Below are 22,075 nucleotides of genomic sequence, written 5' to 3'. Positions count from 1 at the left end.
TGGAATCTCATCTTGATAGCTCTTTTCATTGAGATTTCCTTCAATGTTGACATGGCTAATTTTAGGAGATGTCGACCTTCATATCTCACTGCCATAAATGTGTCACTTCCTGTCTTCTCCACACTCTGGTTATGATTTTCATTAGTTGGAGGTACCGTAAATTCAAAACATTAGTCAGTCTCAGCAGCAGAATAAACTGTTTGTCATAGGCTGTGAAGATTTGGTACATTTGACCAGGGGTATAACTCACTTCCACAAATGCACGTTTCTTACAAATGTAGCATTATTTATATAAAAGGGACACACACAGACTTTCCAGTGGTATGAAGTGTGTGGTTACGACAGAGAAATAATCTCAAATTGTATTTAGGATTATCCAGTGTCATCACTGATGTTGACACTTAACTGATTCCTCATGTTTAGCTGTGGCTTAGTTCAATATCAGCAACCACTGCACTGCTGCTGCCATGTCTTTGGCACAGATACAGGAGAATAGATGCTAAAACTATGACACTCTGTCTCAAGTGACAATGTCATCCAAGTGAGAAAAGAAATTACTTGGTCCGGTTTCCGGCAAGGTTCTTCCACCACTGTATGGGCAGAGGAAAAGGTTGCATATTCACATATTTTTTTTCCAGATTAAAAAATGTGATTTTTTTTTTTTATTATTATTTTTTTTAAATTATTATTATCTGACCATTTTATCATCAGAAAAAAATATAATTATGCTAGGACAGTCAATGTCACGTGTCTGTATCAGTGCATTTCTACATGTGTTATATGTGTATATGTCTGTACTTTTTGTGTGTGTGTGTAGACACACGCAGTATGTCTGTGTCCGCGTGTTACCAGTCCAGTGTATGCGTGGGAGTGCGTCTGTGTATTGTTCATGGTTCAATTCAATAATGTATTGTGTAAATGAGAAATGGGCAGTGAAAAATTCAGAGGTACAGTCTGTGTATTGACTTGATTCTGTAACAAAAATATACAGTGGATACAGTTAACACGCCCCTGTTAAAAGAAGAGTTTTTTTAGATTGAACAAATATCGACAATAGCCCACAATCATTTTTTTTTTTTACTCATTTGAATTTTGGAGTGGTCCAAACCTGAATCCATTTTTTCATAAATGCACATAAGGGGATGGGTTGACCTGAAGAGGGTTGTGGACAAAAGATACCCTCAAACTACCCTCAAAGATATTAAACACTTTTGCAAAGAAGTGTGGACAAATATAGTATAATGAATACATCAAAAATAAATAGAACACAGAAATAAAGATAGCCTTTTAAAAAAGATGGAATGCTTCTATTATTGATTTTTTACGTGCATTTCTGTACATATCTCAATCTATGTTTTTTAATTTACCCCCATTATATTTGTTAATTACCAATGGAATTGTACAGTTTATTATTTTCTTATTTTATTTTATTTTTTTTTGGAAATACGTTTTTAAATAGGTATTTTTTTTCCATCCGAAAAATTGTCTATTTTTTATAGGGGTGTGTTCACTCTGTACATCCACTGTATGTGACTTACCAGTACAATGCTGGGGGGACATAGTCATAAAATGTTGCGTTCCGCTGCAAAGGCTCAAACATTGAAAGTGTAAAAGTTGTAATTTATTTTTCAGAATCAAATCAGAATCTCCCATTCTGATTTACCATCCAAATGTTGGTATTAAGAAAGTGGCCTTTTTACAAAAAGATGCATCAGCCTTTATAATCTGGGTTCAATTGTCCAATAGAACATCTGTAGTTCTTAATATAATGTGCAGTAAAAGAGCAATGCTCTCTGGCCCCCTCCCCCCTCCTCCACCCTAGATGCTCCACACTCAACCCGACAAGTTTTTCTTTTGTTTTTTCCCTTACGATGCAATATGTCCACCACCTTCCCCAGGGGACAGCAAACACAATTGTCCATCCTGCATTAGCTCACAAACATAATTGTTACCAGTCATCCCCCTTGATACAACCTATTCCCTTGTCATTCTAGTTTCTCCTCTACCGTAGACTAGTGGCATTTATTTTAGAAACCTGAATCCATATGCCTGTTGGATCTCATTATTTCTCCTGATGATACTGATGCAGTATCATATTGTATGCATACGGACATTATTTCTCTGGTGCAATAAACATGTGCTGTGAAATACGAGCACTTGATCTAATCTCACACACATGTTTATTACTGGCTGAAGCATGTTTCAAAAGTGTCACCTCTGTATTTTCCCTAAGCCAATTTGGTGTCACTCCCATCCTTGACAGCCCTACTAAAGACAAGGAAATTTCAGTTTTTTTTCCTCCCCGCAAATTCCACACATTGGCCTTTTTGCATGGTAGCCGTCGCTGATTGGATGAAGGCAGCCAGCAAGGGACAGACGTTTGCTCTGTCCCTTTTATTTGGAGAAGTATGGGGTTGCCACTGAAAACATGCCATTTTTTATATTTTTGCTCCTTGTCACCAGATACGCATGAGATGCAGTGATCATCGCAGTATGTGCTCACATTTTTTGTTTTTGTTTCTCCAAGTTTGACAAATCAAGACAAATTGAATTCAAGTCACTGTGAACAGACCGAGCAGGGCAATACAGTCAAATAGTGAGACACTGCATCCTATGTGGGGTTTATCTGGGTTTGTTTTTTTCTATTTACGCTGTCTCTGTAGTGCCATTTCAATGTAATGTGCTGTTTTTTTGTGTCTTTGTTGTCTCTTTTTTTCCCTTGTTCCCCTACCCTCCCCTATCCCCCCCCCCCCCCCCTCCCACCCCGGAGCAGCATTCTGTCCCGCACAGGCAGGAAGGAGAACCAGGAAGCTTCCAAATTGGCCGTGCCCATGACCATGTGTCTTTTTCCTGTGCCATTCCCACTCACCCCATCTCTAAGACCACAAGTCAGTTCCATCAACCCTACAGTTACTCGCTCCCTCCTTTACAGCGTTCTGCGCGATGCCCCGTCAGACCGCGGGGGGCAGGGGCAGCAGAGTCGGGACGCTCAGCTCTCAGAGTACCCCTCTCTGGACTATCAGGGCCTCTATGTGACCCTCGTGACCCTGCTTGACCTGGTGCCCCTGCTGCAGCACGGTCAGCATGGTGAGTCAAGGCCCCAGTGCACCACTGTTTGTCATCATCATCCCCCTGAGCCGTCTGGCCTGCATGAAGCCACTTCCGCTTTTTTGGCCTCTTTTGTAACGGGATGGAGAGAAGTCCTGCTGAGGATCTTGAGGGATGCATGGGGTGATTGGGAGCACGCTGGATCCTGTCAACCTAATCGTTCATAAGCCATTGGACACACCAGCCATAGGCCTTCTCTTCCGTGCATCATATTCGACTGCATGTTTGTTATGTGCAGTGGGCGGAAATGTTTATGCTCATGTGAAAGTACATTACGCTAAATGGAAAACGTATGCATACTGTAAGGCAAAGTTTGACATTGTTAGTATACCAGGGAATGATTGCCAGTTTTTGTTCACAGTCACAGTCAGTGCTCTTTTTTCTCATGAATATTTTACCCCTGTTCAAGAAAGCCAGAAAGCATGAAATCCCATCACCTTGACTAGAATGCTCCACTTTTTCTGAGTGCAAGCTTTTACTTTTAGCAGCTTTTCAAGAAAGCCCACATTCCAATTGTTCTTTTTTTTACATTGCTGTACTGATAAATGATGAAATGTAATAGTTAAGGTATTTAGCATTGTGGCTGCATACAGTATGTGAGTACTGTATGTACAGCTCATTGAATGAGTGTCTGTGTATCTCTCTTTGTCTTTTTTTTTTGCCTCTCCTCTTTCTCATCAGATCTGGGCCAGTCCATATTTTACACAACAACTTGCCTTCTGCCCTTTCTCAGTGATGATATTCTCAGCACTTTACCCTATACTATGATCTCCACTTTAGCCACATTTCCCCCTTTTCTCCACAAAGACATCATTGAGTACCTCAGCACCTCTTTCCTCCCCATGGCCATATGTAAGTATGCCCTAAATAAGTAAATATATTCACAAAGAAGCATACTTTACTACATATTATACGATGAAGCCTGAATATACATCAAGCTTCGGAGTCTATACCTTGGAAAAAAGGGGCACCTCTGAATTAATGCAACTTGGAAGTCAAATCACATTTTTTGGAGAAAAAAAATGTCTCAAAAGTTGAACAAAAACTAGTTGAACTTAATGGTTTATGTCACTCAAGATCAACTCTTGTGATACCTCAGATTGCTGACCTAGTAAAATTATGCAGTTTAAAGACAAACACTGCAATTAAATATAGGAAAATAAAACTGTATTTAAATAACGATTGTATTAAAACCATTTGCACATAAAAACTAAATCCATATTGTACCATAATAAAAGCAAAACAATATAGTTATTAAAGAGTAAATGGGAACATATTGTGCTGAAAAATGCACCACACAACACACATTGAGAATCATTAATCTAAAGGATGACATTTTCAAGTTTATGGCAAAATTTAGGATGATGACCTCAGAACCAGAAATATAGTTGGTCCGCATGTCCATCTAGACTGCTCAGTATAATATAAATTGACATCAGTAATGAAATAATCTAATGTACACTGGAAAGTGATGTTTAGTTAATCTTAATGTGATGACACTCACCTACCAAGCATCAGCAGTAATAAGCACAAGCTGTCAATCATGCCTCTACATTTGCCACTGCCTGACTAGTCCTGAAAGTTATTGGTGAGTACATACTGTGATTAATTTATTCAAATACTTGTATGACAGTGATTCATGAAGTTGACCTGCCTCCCTTCTTCGTTCTCTTCACACCGCATAATCAAAGGTTACATTATTCTATTTGGATTGTATTTTAGTGTTACTGTGCAGTGGTTAACCTATTTTGCACTTGGATGACATTTAAGTTAACAATGTTAAAATGTTACTTAGAACATTAGGTGTACGTGTATCAAAGGGTATGAGATGGCCACTTAAAAATAAATTCCTTAATGTAGATTGTACCTTAAAGTACAGTCTAGAAATGTACTCCAACTACACTTTTGACAATGGTATGCATTAGAGACAGGAAAAATATACATCCGGGTTCCTGTGCAAAATTACAAAAATAAAGCTAAAACCACGAAATGAAGTTAATCAGAAGTCGTTACCAGTCTTCTTTCTCTCAAATGCAGTGGGATCCACCCGGAGGGAGGGGGGAGTCCCGGCCTATGTTAATCTGTCTGCTTCTTCTATGCTTATGATAGCAATGCAGTACACTACAAATCCAGGTAATCCGCCATGTTTGCTGACCTTGGTGTGTTCATGTGAATAAACTATGGACAAAAATATTGGCACATATAGCTCACAAATGCCGGCCCAGTTCATCTCAAAGGTTTTGGATGTTTGTTCATCCACACCAAACTTATCCGAGCAGGGCTTTGTGGACCTTGCTTTGTGCATTGGGCACAGGAAAAGGACCATCTCCAAACACATAGCCGTAAACTGTCCAACATGTCTTGTTATGCCAATGAATTAAAATTCACATAGAACAAAGCAGTCTATTCCAAATGTATCACAGTTATGGTTTCCCTCTGAGGGCCATTGCGACTTTGAACTCATAAATTTAAGATCCCCCATATTATCACATAAAAAATCCAGTAAAAAAAATAATAAAAACAACTTTGTCAGACTATTTTCAATTTATTTTGAAAGGGGGGTTGAAACAAAAATGATTGCAATATCTCAATGCTATTAAAAGTGAAAACAGTTCTGGATGGATTTGCCTTCGGGGGCCACATAAAATGATGGGGCGGGCAGGAAATGGCCCCCAGGCCTTGAGTTTGACACATATGGATTAATTGATTAATCATAAAAGCTGTATTCCAATACTTTTGTCCATGTAGTGTATGTAAAAGAATTTCAGAAATCATTGATACCTCTGCTCCTTTCCAGTTTATCACTGTCAGTTGCTGGAGTGCCTAATGAAGCACAAACAGGAAGTGTGGAAGGTATTTTTTTATTCTTTATTATTCTTTATTTTATTTTTACTTTAATTGCAATTTGAATAATGTTTATGAAAATGTAAGGCTTATTTTATCATCTTTATCATCAGTTTCTTTAAATGGATGTCTGTAATGTGTAATGTGTGTACACAATAATGTGTAATATTTGTTGTATAATGTATAAAAAAACAGGTAAAATACTTGGTATTGTATAAAGTACGATACAATAACTTGTGAAAAAAAATGTGAATATATCATCGAATAAAAACATAGGTAAAGAATATAAACAATCAACACAATCTTAGGTAAAAGGTAGATCTATAGTACTATTCAGTAGAAATTCAAAATAATAAAAAAAAGTACCAAATTCCAGAGGTGATAGTCAAATAGCTGTGAATATTTGAATAGCTTGTGTTTACTTGTCAAATGAAATGAACCATGCTTGTGTGCCAGTTGTAAGATGATAGAAAACTCATCTTTTCCTTAGCTCACATGAGCATCATAAGTAAATACCGAAGGAATCAGCTAAATGTTTCCAAGTTACAAGGAATATCTTTTTCAATATTTGACTACCTCCCGTTGAGTTTGTTTCACTAATTACTATTAGTGAATTTGAAGTAGTTCTCCCTGTTTCCTCATCTTCGGCATCAAACTAAATATCCCTTAGCCAGTGCTAGCATCACTGTTAGCAAAGACGACAGTAGCTTTAAGAATAGATTCATAGCCTTAAGAAAGATAACAATGCCCAATTACTTTAAAATGTTATCTTAATACCACTCAGATCATCTTTTAAATGAGAGTTTTCTCCACAGCCCTTGATGGATTTTATTAGTGTGAGCATTGTGTGCGATAAAGTTATTCTAGACGTATCTATTGTGTGCAGGACCTTCTTTACGTCATATCTTATGGCCCATCCCAAGTCAAGCCTCCAGCAGTGCAGATGCTGTTTCATTACTGGCCCAACCTGAAACCACCAGGAGCCATCAGTGAATACCGAGGGCTGCAATACACTGGTCAGCTCTTTTTTAGATTTCATCTCTCGGCTCGAAATGTCCTATAACTAACCAAAGCTCTCCATTTGCCCTACTGCTATTTATTCTCAACAGCCTGGAACCCCATTCACTGTCAACATATTGAGTGCCACAATGCCATCAATAAACCTGCTGTTAAGGTGACCCAAGTCAAGATGTGCCTTGAATGTATTTCTATTATTCTGCGTTTTTTGAAGGGAGGGGCTGTTCGCTAAACTATTCTGTGTCGCGAGATTCACACATGAACTTTACAGGGACTGCATGTGTGGCATGCTGCAGATTGTTGGAGCACACACATCAGCGTGTTTGCTTTTGTGAGCCCCACGGTAAATAAATCAGTGAACATTCAGGCAGATGTAATGATATCAGCATCACTACACACACACACACACACACGCACACACCCACACACACACACACCAGCCTCTGCTGTTTGTTGCTCTCTTTTATTTGCTTGGTCTGCCTCCATGCAGCCATGCTCAAAATGGACAAATAGAGTGTGAGCAGGAGCAGGGACAGGAGACGGATTTCAATTATGTGGAGCTGTTGGGGGGAGGGGAGGGCTGGGCTTAATTGGAAGCGGTGACCCCACGTAGCCCTTGGGGATGGAGGTGCTGGGAACAGTAATTCACAGAGCACTATATGCCAAGTACAGGTTGAAAGGGAGCAGAGAGTACCATATGCAGGAAGCCATTCACATCGAGGCATGTAGAGACTTGTGACGTGTGACAATATTTCTTTAGCAAGGATGAAATAGTGCACTCATATTCTACTCTTGGGATGTGTGCGGGATACTCATAGAAAGTAGACCATAGTGTATAGTTGTGCTTATTAACATATCATTGACAAGTATCCATAATTTTAAACTTCTTTTCTTTTGCAGATGTGTATAGATCCCACTCTTTCTGTTGCCCTGGGAGACAAGCCACCTCCTCTTTACATATGTGAGGAGTGCAGCCAGCGAATAGCCGGGTATGCAACATTTCCTCTTACGACTGGCCGATATGGCCTTAATCTCAGATTTTTTTTTTTCCCCACCAAAATTTGATTTCCAATTTTGATAACTTTTTAATTTGAATTAACCTTTGCTTATATAAAGACAACGGCCAAGGATATTTTTAAAAACTGTTTTTCCTTCCCCCAGAAAAAATACAAATACAAAACAAGCTCTGAAAGCATCTTAAGAAAATCAATAAAAGAAAACAATCACCCTGAGCAATGAATTCATCCAATTACCTAGCCCTACTTCCTTGTTTCCATTTCCTTTATTAACAAACATTCCTGACATTACATCCTTCCTGTCTTTGATTATTTCTCTCCTTATCCAAGGCTGCTTTTCATGTACAGTATATGGAGGAGCGTTGCTATTAATAAAACATAGATTATACATTGTTCCCACCTTTTCAGAGACCACGCTGAATGGCTTGTTGACGTTCTTCTGCCCCAAGGTGAGCATTCATAACCTTGATTTTAAATGAAAAAAAATGCCTATGGGGTTTTCAGATCCAGATCAAATGCACTCGAGGACCGTATTTGACCCACAGTCTGTTGGATCCACACCCCTGCTTTAAAAGATGTACTGAGCGATTTTTTTTTCTTGTTGGTTATGAAATAATGTTCTTAATTTGATTTACAGCTGAAATATCTGCCATTTGTCAAAAGAAGGTAAGAAGATTTGAATTCTATGCACAGAAATAATAAGAATTTTTTAGTGCGTCGAACTCTCTGAATTATTGTAGAAATCAATTTATTGAAAAAATTATTTTATTATTATCCACTTTATGATATATTTAAAATCACAGCCCTGTGCGTGGTACAGCTATTGCGGGGTGGGCGGTCACACACCGACACGTACTATCAGAGTGGAAGCCAATCTACAAGTGCCCACTTCACAGAGGTGATCTGTGATCGCCTTGGCCAATTTTTTTTATCATCCATCCGTGGAGGTCTGCTTCCAGTTTCTTATAAACGTACTTTTTGCATTTTGACCCCCTGCATGTTCTCCAGCAAATCAGTTTCTGATTCTGCCATGCACGGTAGATGACTGCACGCCTGCATGCCATTTTAAAGGGAATGAGAGGAGCCGCTTCCAATCGGCTGTGTTCACGCCTACAACGATGCAAACCGCCCGTTTCTAACTGCGTCAAGCTGCCTGTGTGTTGGGAAAATACTCGGTGCAGCCTGCCTCTTTGCACAGTTAGATCTCACTTCACGCCAGACTTGCACTGGGCACGAATATAGGGCGCTTTATTATGGTAGATGTTATCAGGAGTATTTTGAACGGTGCAAAAGTTAGCATTTCCTGGCAGAGCTCAGGTATATGAATTGTTTTCAAAATGTAAAAAGAAAAAGAGTGCTTTTATTTTACACTCATTTCTCTTAGTCTATTTCTTGTCCGAGGAGATCAATTCATCAAATGAAAATTTACTTCAATTCTGGTCATGATATAACTACTTTTGGGCTTATATTAACTGTAATGTACAATAAAGTGGAGGAGGAGTTACTTAAAAAAAAATCTTATCATGTAGTTTTGGATGTGTTCTCCCAATACACAGTGTATTAATGTAGCTCAGTATTACATGTAAAATAATTTCCAAATGAAACTGAAAGGGGTTATTTTGCTTATGAAGCTTAAGCTGAGTGATTGCTCCCTAATGGCCTCCACAGATACACCTGGAATACTGAACGTGAGATGATCTCCTGGATTCCAATCAAGCATAGCAACCCCGCGTTGTCAGTGGAAACGGTCTGCCTCCAACTAGTTTGTCCAGAACATGTAATCCACATCCTCTCCCCCTTTGCAGCAGGCTTTGCACCACTCATCTCAGAAAGCCCTTTCAACTCCCACCTGGATTTACACCGGAGCTTTCATTATTAATTGAGTCATCTTTCCCTCCTCACATTGCGTGTCACATTGGCCATCGTGAACGCACCAGCGTTCCCAAATCTTTAAAAATACCGCGAGCATTTCGAAATGTAACGTCAGTCGTGCAGCACTGCTGAAAGATGGATGATTGAATGAGGGACGTCACGTGAGGGACGGCAAATATGTTAATTTGATAGGCAGCACTGCATCCCTCTAATGGCAAAAGATTAGAGGCTGATCAGATTAGGATGGTTCCCTTGTGCCATGCTTTTTATTTTTAGAAGCCTGAGACACTGGGGACGCAAAAAGATTTCTTTTTTTTCAAATCCCAGCAGATGTGGAGGGATGAATGTTTCTCAGCAAACGCATCAGTGACTTTGAGACTTAGGAGAAGCTTGTCATGAGATGATTAGAACTGAAATCGTAGGGTGCCCTTTCCTCTTATGACTTGGCCCCGTGTCTTCTCAGAACTGTAGCTCTCACGTCAGGAGGGCTGTGGTCACCTGCTTCTCGGCCGGTTGCTGTGGGCGCCATGGCAACCGGCCTGTCCGCTATTGCAAGCGTTGCCATGTCAACCACCACAGTAGCGAGGTGGGGGCTGCGGCGGAGACCCATCTGTACCAGACTTCGCCTCCTCCGATCAACACCCGGGAGTGCGGGGCAGAGGAGCTAGTTTGCACCGTGGAAGCTGTTATAAGGTGAATTCACATCTCTGTGATCCTGTTAATTGGCTTTTATATTAAGATGGAGACTTGTTAAAACGGAAGTCAAGCCAAACATATTTTTTTTCAAGAAGAATATGTTCCCAGCAGGACCACTAGTTGAAACACGGCATTCTGATTGATTTTGCGTTTGTGGAATATAAGTTAAGCAGCAAAATGCACTCCTTTTTAGCCATCTCCGGGGGGCGGCCATTTTGTCTTCTGTCGACTGAAAATGACATCACAACTGCTCACAACGACCAATCACGGCTCAGATGCAGAAAACAGGTCAGCCAAAGACAAAATGGCCGCCCCCCCAGAGATGGTTAAAAACAAGTGTATTTTGCTTGAAAAAAAATATGTTTGGGTTGACTTCCGCTTTAAAGCAAGACTTCTATGTCTTACTGAACATTCAATGGACAATATATTAGGTGCACCTGCATACTCTATAATAAAAATCCAGCACAAGAGGTGTATCCACAAATCAGCCTTAACAAAGGTAATAATTTCTCAGAAATTCGAGAACTACACTGCATCACACTAAGATGTGTTTATTATTATTATTAGCCGGATAAAACAAGCTAACCAAATATTACTATTTACCTGATTAAAGCCTTCTTTGATTTTAATTATTGTGATTGTAGTTTGTATTGATGCACATCTGCACTTCATCATCCCGTGAGCTGTTTTTGATAACCATAACTGTCGCCGCAACTGAGTATGATGTCGTGCATTTCTACACCCGACCACACACTCCTACCACAATAATAATGTTAATGTTAACTTGGATGTCCTCCAGCTGTCCCCACTGATGTGCGTTTGTGTGTTACATCCAGGGAGTGTGTCTTTTATTATCCCCTCCATATCTCTCCAGCCTGCTAAAGGAGGCTGAAATCCATGCAGAACAACGTGAGTTTGAGCTCAACAGGCGTCGGCAGATGGGTTTGTCTTCCTCGCATCACTCTCTGGACAACATCGAGTTTGATAACAAGGAGGACGACCAGCACGATCAGCGCCTTCTCAGTCAGTTTGGCATCTGGTTCCTGGTGTGTACCGAAGGCCTGTTGCCGTATCTGCGAATAACAGGGAACATTAGATAAGGATATGCACGTCACATGGCTACCTTATCACAATTATATGGCTTATTGCTCTGCTTCTCTGAACTTTGCTTACATGCACAGGTGAGTCTGTGTACCCCCAATGAGAACACACCTACTGAGAGTCTGGCCCGGCTGGTCAGTATGGTTTTCCAGTGGTTTCACTCCACCGCTTACATGATGGACGACGAGGTGGGAAGCCTGGTGGAAAAGCTAAAACCACAGTTTGTCACCAAGTGGTTAAAGACGGTGTGTGACGTGCGATTTGACGTCATGGTCATGTGTCTGCTGCCCAAACCCGTCGAGTTTGCCAGGGTAAGGTCGCACAAATGTGACGGCATCAAAAATATCACTACTAATTCATGTCAATTAATTACACTTATACAGTACAATTTGATTTGTATAGTGCATTTCACAACAGCTAGAACTGTAACAAAGCACAAACAAGAAAATAGCCATAAAATCAATAGATTAACCTAAAACATATATTGATTATGAGCAAAAGGACGGTATTTAGATTAGAGTCCTCGCCAATACCAATCACCAGCACTTGATAATGCCATCAGTATTTCTTAAAGCGGAAGTCAAGTAAAACATATTTTTTTCAAGAATATGTTCCCAGCAGGCCCACTAGTTGAAACACGGCATTCTGATTAATTTTGCGTTAGTGGAATATAAGTTAAGCAGCAAAATGTACTCATTTTTAGCCATCTGTGGGGCACAACTGCTCACAACGACCAATCACGGCCGACCTGTTTTCTGAACCTGAGCCGTGATTGGTTGTTGTGAGCAGTTGTGATGTCATTTTCAGTCGACAGAAGACAAAATGGCCGCCCCTTGAGATGGCTAAAAACGAGTGGATTAACATTTATTCCACACACGCAATATTTATCACAATGCCCCGTTTCAACTAGTGGGCTTGCATAGAACATATTCTTGAAAAAAAAAAAATTTTGCGCTGACTTCCCTCTAAAATTGTGATGAACATGTGGTTTAACAACCGGGACTGGTTGCCAGTCAATCATTGGGTTGTGCATTGTAAATTTCTCTTCAGGTTGGAGGTTATTGGGACAAATCCTGTAGCACAGTGACCCAACTGAAGGAGGGTCTGAACCGCATCCTGTGCCTGATTCCGTACAATGTCATCAGCCAACCACTGTGGGAATGTTTTATGCCAGAGTGGCTGGAGGCCATCCGCACAGAGGTGCCCGACCAGCAGCTCAAAGAGTTCCGAGAAGTTCTAAGGTAAACGCGAGCGTCACTCAAGTATCAAAGTACAGGCAGTGGTCGAGTGTGTAAGAAAAAGTTTAAGAGCAGGCGCTGTCCATAACTGCATTGTCCCAGTTTTCCCAAACACCTTCAGCTAAAGTGGGGCAGAGTAGAAATATTTGATTTCTCTTTCTAATGCTCTGTAATTAATGTCATGAATATATTTCCCAAATTATTTAGATAATTTTGAATTATAATATATACTGTATAGCAGGGGCGGAGCCACCCAGATTGACTGCCCACCCAGTGAGATTCATGAATATATACTTTTAAAAAAAATAATAAATTATTATTACATTATTTTTGAATTTGTTTCATTGTTTTTTTATTTGATTGAATATTAAGAATGACATAATTGTGGTTGTCTAAGGAAAATCTGAATTTCATATTAGTGAGTTTGTCATTTTATTTGACTGTACGAGGAGGCCCACCCTGATTTTTTCAGGCCCACCCATTTTAGCCACTTTCTGGCTCCGCCCCTGCTGTATGGACGTTGACAACAAACTCTATCTTCAAGTTCTAAACTGTGGAACATTTCGTGGTTGTGAGCAAGTTTTGGAGAATTCACATCATTTCCCTCTGGCTTGTTCAATGCAGCAAGATGTTTGACATTGAGCTGTGCCCTCTTCCCTTCTCCATGGAAGAAATGTTTGGCTTCATCAGCTGCAGATTTTCGGGTTATCCAGCGTCCGTGCAAGAGCAGGCTCTGCTGTGGTTGCATGTAAGCATACACCCACGCACAGACTCACACACTCATCCCCTTGACCATCCCGTGGTTCTGTCCACGGTGCGTGTGAATTGAACAGGTTGTCGTAGAGTGTCAAGTCTGGGCAGGAGCCTGCTGAATATGGATCTGGGTCACAGAATGAGACAGAGAGAGAGGAGAGATTTTGGCTTCCGTCCCATATGCACTTAGAGCTTGCCACCATGGATCATTTTCAAGTTTTCTGACACAACTGTGATGGAGAGATTGCATTCATTTAGATTTAGTAAATAGGTCAGATTCAGATCACGGAGAGAAGCGGTGGTTTGCCACCGTTACGGTATATGTCATGTCCCAGTATATGGAATGAAGTCATTTGCTACATTGAAAGGATTTGCTGCATTTTTGCCTAGTCATTGTTGCGCAAAAGCAAGACAAACCAACTAACCAAAACATCAAACTTGAGACATGGTCTCACGCTTTTTTCGTCCGATCAAAATATCAATCATCAATGACAGTTTTGATTTAGTAGTGTGTGTGTGTCCATGCCTTTAAATGTCATAGGTGCTGTCAGAGCTGGATATTGTGGTGCCTCTTCAGTTGCTAATTGGGATGTTCTCGGATGGCGTGAACTCTTTGAAGGAGCTGGCCAATCAGAGGAAGGCACGTGCCTCTGATCTGACTGGCAACACTGGAGCTCGCAGGGTGAGGAAGAAAGAAGTGAACTTTTGTCGAAACGTCTTTGGCATTTATAGAAGGATTTTATCATTCCGCGGTGCCCTCATCAAAACATTACAAAAATTACATTACATCACCCCAAGGTCAGTTCATGGACGCTCGGGTTCTGTAACGACTGAACACGTTTGAACTGTTATTGGGTTTGATTTCTACCGTTCACCGAGATGGACTGGATGTTGCCATGGTAACTGCCAAGTTCTAAATATAGCTTCCTGAAAGGGCTTAATTTAACTACAATATAGATGTAACACTCCCATTTACATTTTCAATTCAGTCTAACTGACATGTCAGGGTTGAGCCTCAACATTTTAAACTCCAGTGCTTGAGCAATTATTTGAGTGTGCTCAGGACAAGATAACAACCAACAACACTCTAGAGCAGTCTCAGTGTATTTGATACCTGGGCCTTTAGTGAAAACTGACCTGACCTACTCCACCTCTTAATAATGCCACTAATAAGTCACAATTATAGAAACCAACTGTGCCATGTACGTCGTCCATCATCTGAACATGTCAAAGACAATTATATAATAATTAGATAATATACATCGTACACACTGGAGATGCTGGTTATTGAATACACAAAAAAGTGTACAAGTCGCTACAGCTGTGCTTTGCTAGTTGAAGTGCTCCGAGCAACCAACCGCAGGACGGAAAAACACAATTTTTAAATTTTTAAGTATATATATATGTATATATATATATATATACATATATATATATATATATATATATATATATATATATATATATATATATATATATATATATATATATATATATATATATATATATATATATATATATGTGTGTTTTTTAGTCACTGCAAACTTATTTTAATTACATCGACGAGCAGTACTGAAAAATCCAAACACATCCAAACCACACACTGGAAGCAGATGCAACGGGAATCGATTTCGGGAATAAATTAATCTAATTTTATGGAACAAATGTTTAGAATTTTGGTTGCAAATGTAGGCCAGAGATTTTAATGGTGGCCAACAAAAAAGACCTTGATGGCCCTGACGGCTCACCAACACTTTTGAGTAACTGTTAAAAAACTTTAAAAATATCCGTTGACAGCAAGAATGCGCTTTTTGTAAAGAAATGCAAATAATAAAATGTCAGGATCAATCTGAATGCGTTGAAGGCAAGCGGCATACAGGAATGTGGCTACATGACGTTATTATGATGGGTTCCGTCCATATAGGTGAGTGTGGTGTCAGATCCGGGTCGACGTGGGCAGCACAACACCCTCAGCCCATTCCCAAGTCCTTTCAGGAGCCCATTTCGCAGTCCGCTACGCTGCAGTCCGTTTAAAAACCTGGGCCACGCCACCGGCCACTGTGCCTTGGATTTAGATTGTGACGACGACGACATGAACCTGGGCTGTTTCATCCTCATGTTTGACCTCATACTAAAACAGGTGACCTTCTTACACGTATTGCGCACAAAAGTGTAATGAGCGCCGTATATAGTTGTCACTCGAGTCGTGACAAGTGCAACAAAGCAATGACAACAATGCTCACAGGTGGGATCTTGAGATTTGTGCGTCGTGCTCCACTTCCTTGTCTGCGTTTTTAACGGTCATCTCACCGCCCGCTGTCCCAGATGGAGCTGCAGGATGACGGCGTGATGCTCGGTTTAGACACCAGCCTGGGGAAAGATATTGTAGGGATCATCAACAATGTCTTCCAAGCCCCGTGGGGGGGCTCGCACACCTGCCAGAAGGATGAGAAGGCCCTGGAGTGCAGCCTTTGCCAATCCAGCATCCTGTGTTACCAGCTGGGCTGCGAGCTTTTGGAGAGGCTGACCCCCCGGGAGGAGATACGCCTGGTGGTGAGACGCAGCGTGCATTGTTATTCCACTGAATGTTAATGAACCCTGTGTGTTAGCAACTAAAGCTTTTAAATAGCGTGCTGTGTCCTCGTCTTCTGTCTCGATGGGAAACGTGTGACCGATTTTCTCTGCAGGAACCGACAGATAGTTTAGAGGAAACATTATTGCTTCCGCAGCCAGATTTCTCCCTTGGAGTGGAGAACGGAAGCGAGGAAGAAGACAACCCGGTCGCAGCGCACACTGACAACCCCAACAACCACTCTCCTGATATTGCGCGTAAGTGTCACCCCCATCCAGCATCCTGTCACGGGACAAACTGTGCACAAAAATAACATCACATGTGGCTAAATAAACAATAGCGGAAGTCTCTATGCTGCTGAAGTGGTGACAGGTGTAACTGGGGAGGACCCACATTCAGCCTTGCCTACTGGAATAATGTATATATTGTAGGGGTGTTACGATGAATCGAAAATCGATTCAAAATCGATTCAAACCGATTAATCGAATAACCGATTTGAATCGAACTCGGACATCTCAGCACTCACAAGCCCGATACAGCAACGCTTAACAAAAGACAACATACCTAGGTCATTAGAATATAGTAATTTAGAGTGCTAAAAAAATGATGTCTTCAATTTTTTTTCCATTCCAGACGCATACCACATTTTGAAGGTGTAGATCAAATTTTGTGCTTGCGTATTGCGTTTGTGGATGGCTGCAGCACCACACTAGCGCACAGAGACAAGCATGGTAGTGATTTCTTTTTTTTAAATCAAATCGAAAATCGGGACCTGAAATCGGGGCTTCAGTGAATCGTCACATCCCTAATATATAGTGTGTGAATGTTAGGAGACAAGAAGCTACAAATATGCCACAAAATCATTTGTATGGCTCACTGTGCATGAGTAACATCAAAGATCTCGAACGTTGGCGTCAAATTCATCGAGGGGTTTCTTCTGCCAGCTTCTAGGCAGCTAAGTTTTACTTAGTTTTGAACAGATTGGTTATTTTATTGATTATGTACGTAAAAGGTGCTTCCCATCTAGTTTTTAGCCGGAAATAGATTCTGATGGATTGGAAAACCTTTCTTTCAAAACTCTTCTTTTTCCTTGAAGATTTGAAAAACAACTCAGATAAGAGGTTCTCCTACCAGCAACTTCCCGTGTCTTTGAAACTTATATACACCATCCTGCAGGTAATATTTTACACATAGAAATTTCCTTAAGGAATTTGTGGTTCGGTGGTTTACTTGCTTACTTAATTTCAGGAAATGTCCAAGTTTGAAGAGCCTGACATCTTGTTTAACATGCTGAACTGTCTGAGGATTTTGTGTCTGCATGGAGAGTGTTTATACTTTGCCCGCAAGGATCACCCCCAGTTTCTGGCCTACATCCAGGAAAAAATGCTCATCCCAAGGTATGTGCTAAATGCCACCTTTACACCCCCACAACACCTCGCACGCCCCAAACACATTGGCTAGTTCAGAATGCCACATGCTTGGACTTGTGTTTCAGTTTGTGGTCGATGTTGAAGTCTGAGTTTTGCCAGCTGGCCTCTCTGGCGGTGCCTCAGCTCCTCCACGCCCTCTCCCTGTCCCACGGGGCGGACATCTTTTGGAACCTCATCAACACAAACTTCAACAGCAAAGACTGGAAAATACGATTTGAAGCAGGTGACAGCCATTTTCTCCCCTGCCTCTGCCTTTTGAGATGATTTATAGAAGAGATGTAAAAAAGCAAAAAGCAAAACTGATACTTTTAAAAACTTGAAACATGCGCAATCAACTGAGAACCAGTGTTTGAGCTATATCAAAATATCTTCTTATAATTTGGATGGACACTTTCCTAGCGGTGTTAATTTACCTATATATATATATATATTACAGTTTGTAATACAGTTGCTTAAAACTGCCCTCAATATTCTGAAAATTAAGATATAATACAGCTAAATAAAAAGCTAAATAAGAGTAACTAAAAGAAATACAGTTACTCATAATATTTTGCTGTGCAGTTTTATACCACTACAAACTACGTACAATCAGCACACATTCACACATATACAGTATACATAAATCAAATGGGAACTCCTAAATTGCCCATAGCCAAAGGTGTGAATGTTAGCGTGCCCCCAAGTCTGCTTCGATAGGCTACAGTTCACCTGCAACCCAAATGAGAATAAGCGGTACAGAAAATGGATGGAAGGATAGTTGCAATTTTTGGTTGTTTTGGAGCTCATTAGATTAGATGTGTAAGTCTTTTTAATGTTCTTGCTTGTAGATGTATAAACACTATAGTCATCATTTTGGACATAACTTCCCAAAATTGTGATTCGTAAGTGTACGAGTGAACCATCTGAAAAAGACCCCCTTTTCCTTTATATAACATACGTCCTACACCACTGCCCACATCTCCTCACTTGTTGTCATGGTTACAGTGCAGCTCGAACACCCGGCAAATAGGAATTGACGTCTTGATATGATTTTTTTTTTTAACCACCTTGTGATTGGCTGCAGGTTGACCTTGGGAGAATCAGGGTTATGTCCACTGATGGACAGTCACTACAGGATTGTTTTGATTTATTCGTCCTTGTAGCCGCATGTAAAAAAAAAATATCTCTTGGCCAGTGTTGTCAGCCTAGTGGGTTGATGATATGCCTACGTGTAAAAGAATGTCATAATGAATGTGATAGTTCAATCTTTCCAAAGCCTAACTAATCTTCTTTGTGGAAATAAATACTTGTGATTCAGTGATCATGTTACCTCAAGTGTGACATGACAAAACAGGCCATGTAAATGTTTTTGTGCCTACACTGACATCCAGTGTTCATTCTTGTGTAGTGCAGCAGTTAAAACAAAGTCATCAAATACGTGATTGTCCCTATTGGTTTCACGTTCATTTCATTTGTACGGTTGCCACGGTTCAGCGCATCTGCAATATGGTTCAGAGGTTAAGGGTTCAAATGTCATTTTTCCTTGTGTGCAACTTGCATGTTCTTCCTGTGCCTTGAGTTTGGCTGGTGACCAGTCTATAGGGCGTAGCATCGTTCTTCCGTCAGTTCTTCCTTCAGTCAGCTGGGATAGGCTCCCACTCACCTATGACCCTAATATGAACAAGTGCTATAGAAAAGGGATTAATAAATGGTCCATACAGCAGCAAATTCAAGCACATTGTCATGACAATCTTCAATATAAATATACTACTCCTACTACGAAATATATAAAGGTACCTAACACACATAAAAATGTTGTATTGTTCTCTTTTTCTCATAGTGGAGAAGGTTGCAGTCCTGTGCCGCTTCCTAGACATTGGCGCAGTGACTAAAAACCACCTGCTCAAGTACTCTTTGGCGCACGCCTTCTGCTGCTTCCTGGCATCGGTGGAGGACGTCAATCCGGCCGTGGCCACCCGAGCCAGACTGCTGCTGGACACCATCAAGAGACCGGCGCTGCAGGTGAACACCTCACACAGTCCTTCAACTCACACCAATGACCTTTCTTCATCGTGAAGACACCATAACAGTGCTGCGTTGTGCTTTTGTGCTATGCAGGGCTTGTGCCTCTGTTTGGATTTCCAATTCGACACAGTCGTGAGGGATCGGCCCGTCATCCTCAGCAAACTACTCCTGCTTCATTTCCTGAAGAAAGACGTACCTGCTCTCAGCTGGGAGTTCTTCGTCAACCGTTTTGAAACATTGTCGCTGGAGGCTCAGTTGCACCTCGACTGTAACAAGGAGTTCCCTTTCCCTACAAGTATGTTAATACCAAAGTCACCGAACGTCATTTTACTTGCGACAGTCTCACGTCACAGTCCATTTCTTTTGGAAATTTCAATCCTAAACCTTTCTTTTGACAGCCATCACGGCAGTGCGAACCAACGTGGCCAACCTCAGCGATGCAGCAATGTGGAAAATTCGACGGGCGCGCTTTGCCAGGAACCGCCAGAAGAGTGTGCGTTCCCTGCGTGACAGCGTGAAGGGCGGCCCGCCGGAGTCCAAGCGGGCATTCTCACTCCCCGAGTCACTGAGCAACCGACTCTGTGAGTAGTGTGGATTGGCCTCTTTGTCCTCTACGCTCAAATGTGTCCTGTGACATTTTCATTTAGTCTGTGGTCCAACAGCATTTTCAAGTGCTCTCGAATGCTCCATGTACCGCCACCTATTTTCTTCAGGGAGGTGAAGCAAGGATTTAAAAAAAAATAATTTAAAAAATGTAAATACTTTGAGCAAAGTTCACTACGTTCACTCGGGTTGCTCGATTATGCAAAAAATATGAATCACAATTATTTTGGTAATAATTGAAATCACGACTAATCAAGCGATGGTTGATTTTTTTTTTGGTACAACACAAAAAATGTTTCAACGTAAAAAATATAAAGACAAATAAAATTTTGGGAAACTCTATGTAAGCTCCTATGGGCCAAACAAAAATGATCAAATTAGTTATTATAAAATAAAAAAGGTCAAAATGTATAAATTCAAGTATGGTTTCCTTGTGTAAACAAACAAACATTGAATATAAATGCATATTAATCATCGTTTTTGACGATTATGCCAATTTTGTAATCATGGAGTGTAATAATCGTAATTGCACAGCCCTAATGTTCACTATATGGTTTGCCTTTCTTAAGCATAACTTATAATGGATTTTAAAAAGTCTACACACCTGTGTTCAAAAGCTAGGTTTTTGAGATATAAAATTGAAACCAAGATAAGTCATTTCAAAACTTCCACAAAAAAGGTCGAGGACTGCTTTTATGAACACATGTTTGTGTGTGCCTATACATGTGTGGACTGTGGTACCCTCCCCTGTCACTCATCTGAGCTGTGTTCTTTATATTTGGTTTGTAGCTCTAAGGCTTACCAGGCAAGAGCACTCTGCCCCAACACTTGGCGATATGATCGAGAAAGTCCTGCCAGGTAAATAAAACATCCAAATGTGAAACGGGTCAACGACTAGTTTACCACTCCACATAATATGAACAACGCGTTGAATGAAAAGGTTGGTGGATAAGGCAAAGACATCTAAATATTCAATATTTGAAGTCGTTTTTTTGCGACATTCTTTTGCAAAAGAATGAAAACACTTTAAAGAGGAAATAAACACAAACATTTTTTATAAGAATATGTTCCCAGCAGGCCCACTAGTTGAAACACGGCATTCTGATTTTTGGAATCGAAAGCGTTTGAAAGCATTTGTGGAATATGAGTTAAGCAGCAACATCCACCCCTTTTTAGCCATCTCAGGGGGCGGACATTTTGTCACTTCTGTCGACTGAAAATGACATCACAAATGTATTATGTTTTTTTCCTTTCTTTTATTATCATTTTTGTTTCCTTTATGGACAGAAGGGCACCCACAATTTTGTCCATGTATGTACCTCACCCAACTGAGAAGGACGTGAGACGATTTTACAGTACACTAGCCTCCTGCCTCTTTTTATAGCCCCTCTGCCCCTCCCAATCCCCTATTCTCTACTCCAACACTGAAAGCGCCTCAGTCTCTCATGCAGGCCAGACGCTGTCTCCCGAAGATGACAGCATCATCAGAGACCTGCTCCCGGAGGACGCCGGCATAGACCACCAAACTGTTCACCAGCTCATCATGGTACTCATGAAATTCATGGCCAAAGACAAGAGCAGTGCCGAGGCAGACATTGGCAGCGCCAAGGCCTTCAACACAGTGAAGCGCCACCTGTATGTGTTGCTGGGTTACGACCAGCAGGAGGGCTGCTTCATGATTGCACCTCAGAAGATGCGCACCTCGACATGCTTCAATGCGTTCATTGCTGGTATTTCACAGGTGACTGACTTTTATTATGAAATATCACTTATTAGTGCGTGTGTACGTGCGGCTGCTTTTTCATGAATATAATAGTGTAT

The 22,075-nt window shown here is 40.8% G+C and overlaps 1 protein-coding gene across 5 annotated transcripts in view; it reads left to right on the top strand.

Annotated features, from left to right (window-relative positions):
• Positions 1-22,075, top strand: part of unc79 (unc-79 homolog, NALCN channel complex subunit) — a 43,425-nt gene that overhangs the window by 4,270 nt on the left and 17,080 nt on the right. For 3 of the 5 annotated variants that reach the window (XM_086049317.1, XM_086049316.1, XM_086049321.1), the window contains exons 3-28: positions 2,774-3,087; positions 3,790-3,960; positions 5,146-5,241; positions 5,906-5,961; positions 6,839-6,968; positions 7,062-7,126; positions 7,870-7,958; positions 8,394-8,434; positions 8,623-8,651; positions 10,321-10,550; positions 11,428-11,599; positions 11,735-11,965; positions 12,705-12,895; positions 13,517-13,640; positions 14,187-14,327; positions 15,570-15,785; positions 15,971-16,198; positions 16,333-16,474; positions 17,314-17,393; positions 17,466-17,614; positions 17,713-17,870; positions 19,467-19,648; positions 19,745-19,946; positions 20,050-20,232; positions 21,044-21,112; positions 21,694-21,995. In XM_086049317.1, coding sequence (XP_085905443.1) covers positions 2,774-3,087; positions 3,790-3,960; positions 5,146-5,241; positions 5,906-5,961; positions 6,839-6,968; positions 7,062-7,126; positions 7,870-7,958; positions 8,394-8,434; positions 8,623-8,651; positions 10,321-10,550; positions 11,428-11,599; positions 11,735-11,965; positions 12,705-12,895; positions 13,517-13,640; positions 14,187-14,327; positions 15,570-15,785; positions 15,971-16,198; positions 16,333-16,474; positions 17,314-17,393; positions 17,466-17,614; positions 17,713-17,870; positions 19,467-19,648; positions 19,745-19,946; positions 20,050-20,232; positions 21,044-21,112; positions 21,694-21,995 — 3,991 coding nt within the window. The remainder of the gene's footprint in view (positions 1-2,773; positions 3,088-3,789; positions 3,961-5,145; positions 5,242-5,905; positions 5,962-6,838; positions 6,969-7,061; positions 7,127-7,869; positions 7,959-8,393; positions 8,435-8,622; positions 8,652-10,320; positions 10,551-11,427; positions 11,600-11,734; positions 11,966-12,704; positions 12,896-13,516; positions 13,641-14,186; positions 14,328-15,569; positions 15,786-15,970; positions 16,199-16,332; positions 16,475-17,313; positions 17,394-17,465; positions 17,615-17,712; positions 17,871-19,466; positions 19,649-19,744; positions 19,947-20,049; positions 20,233-21,043; positions 21,113-21,693; positions 21,996-22,075) is intronic. The other 2 variants (XM_086049319.1, XM_086049318.1) reach the window with 2 other exon arrangements.

This window comes from Filicampus tigris, chromosome 13 (genome assembly GCF_054856515.1).
Source record: "Filicampus tigris isolate MCC_2025a chromosome 13, RoL_Ftig_1.0, whole genome shotgun sequence".
NCBI lineage: Eukaryota > Metazoa > Chordata > Actinopteri > Syngnathiformes > Syngnathidae > Filicampus > Filicampus tigris.
This window is presented reverse-complemented; position numbering and strand designations above follow the sequence as displayed.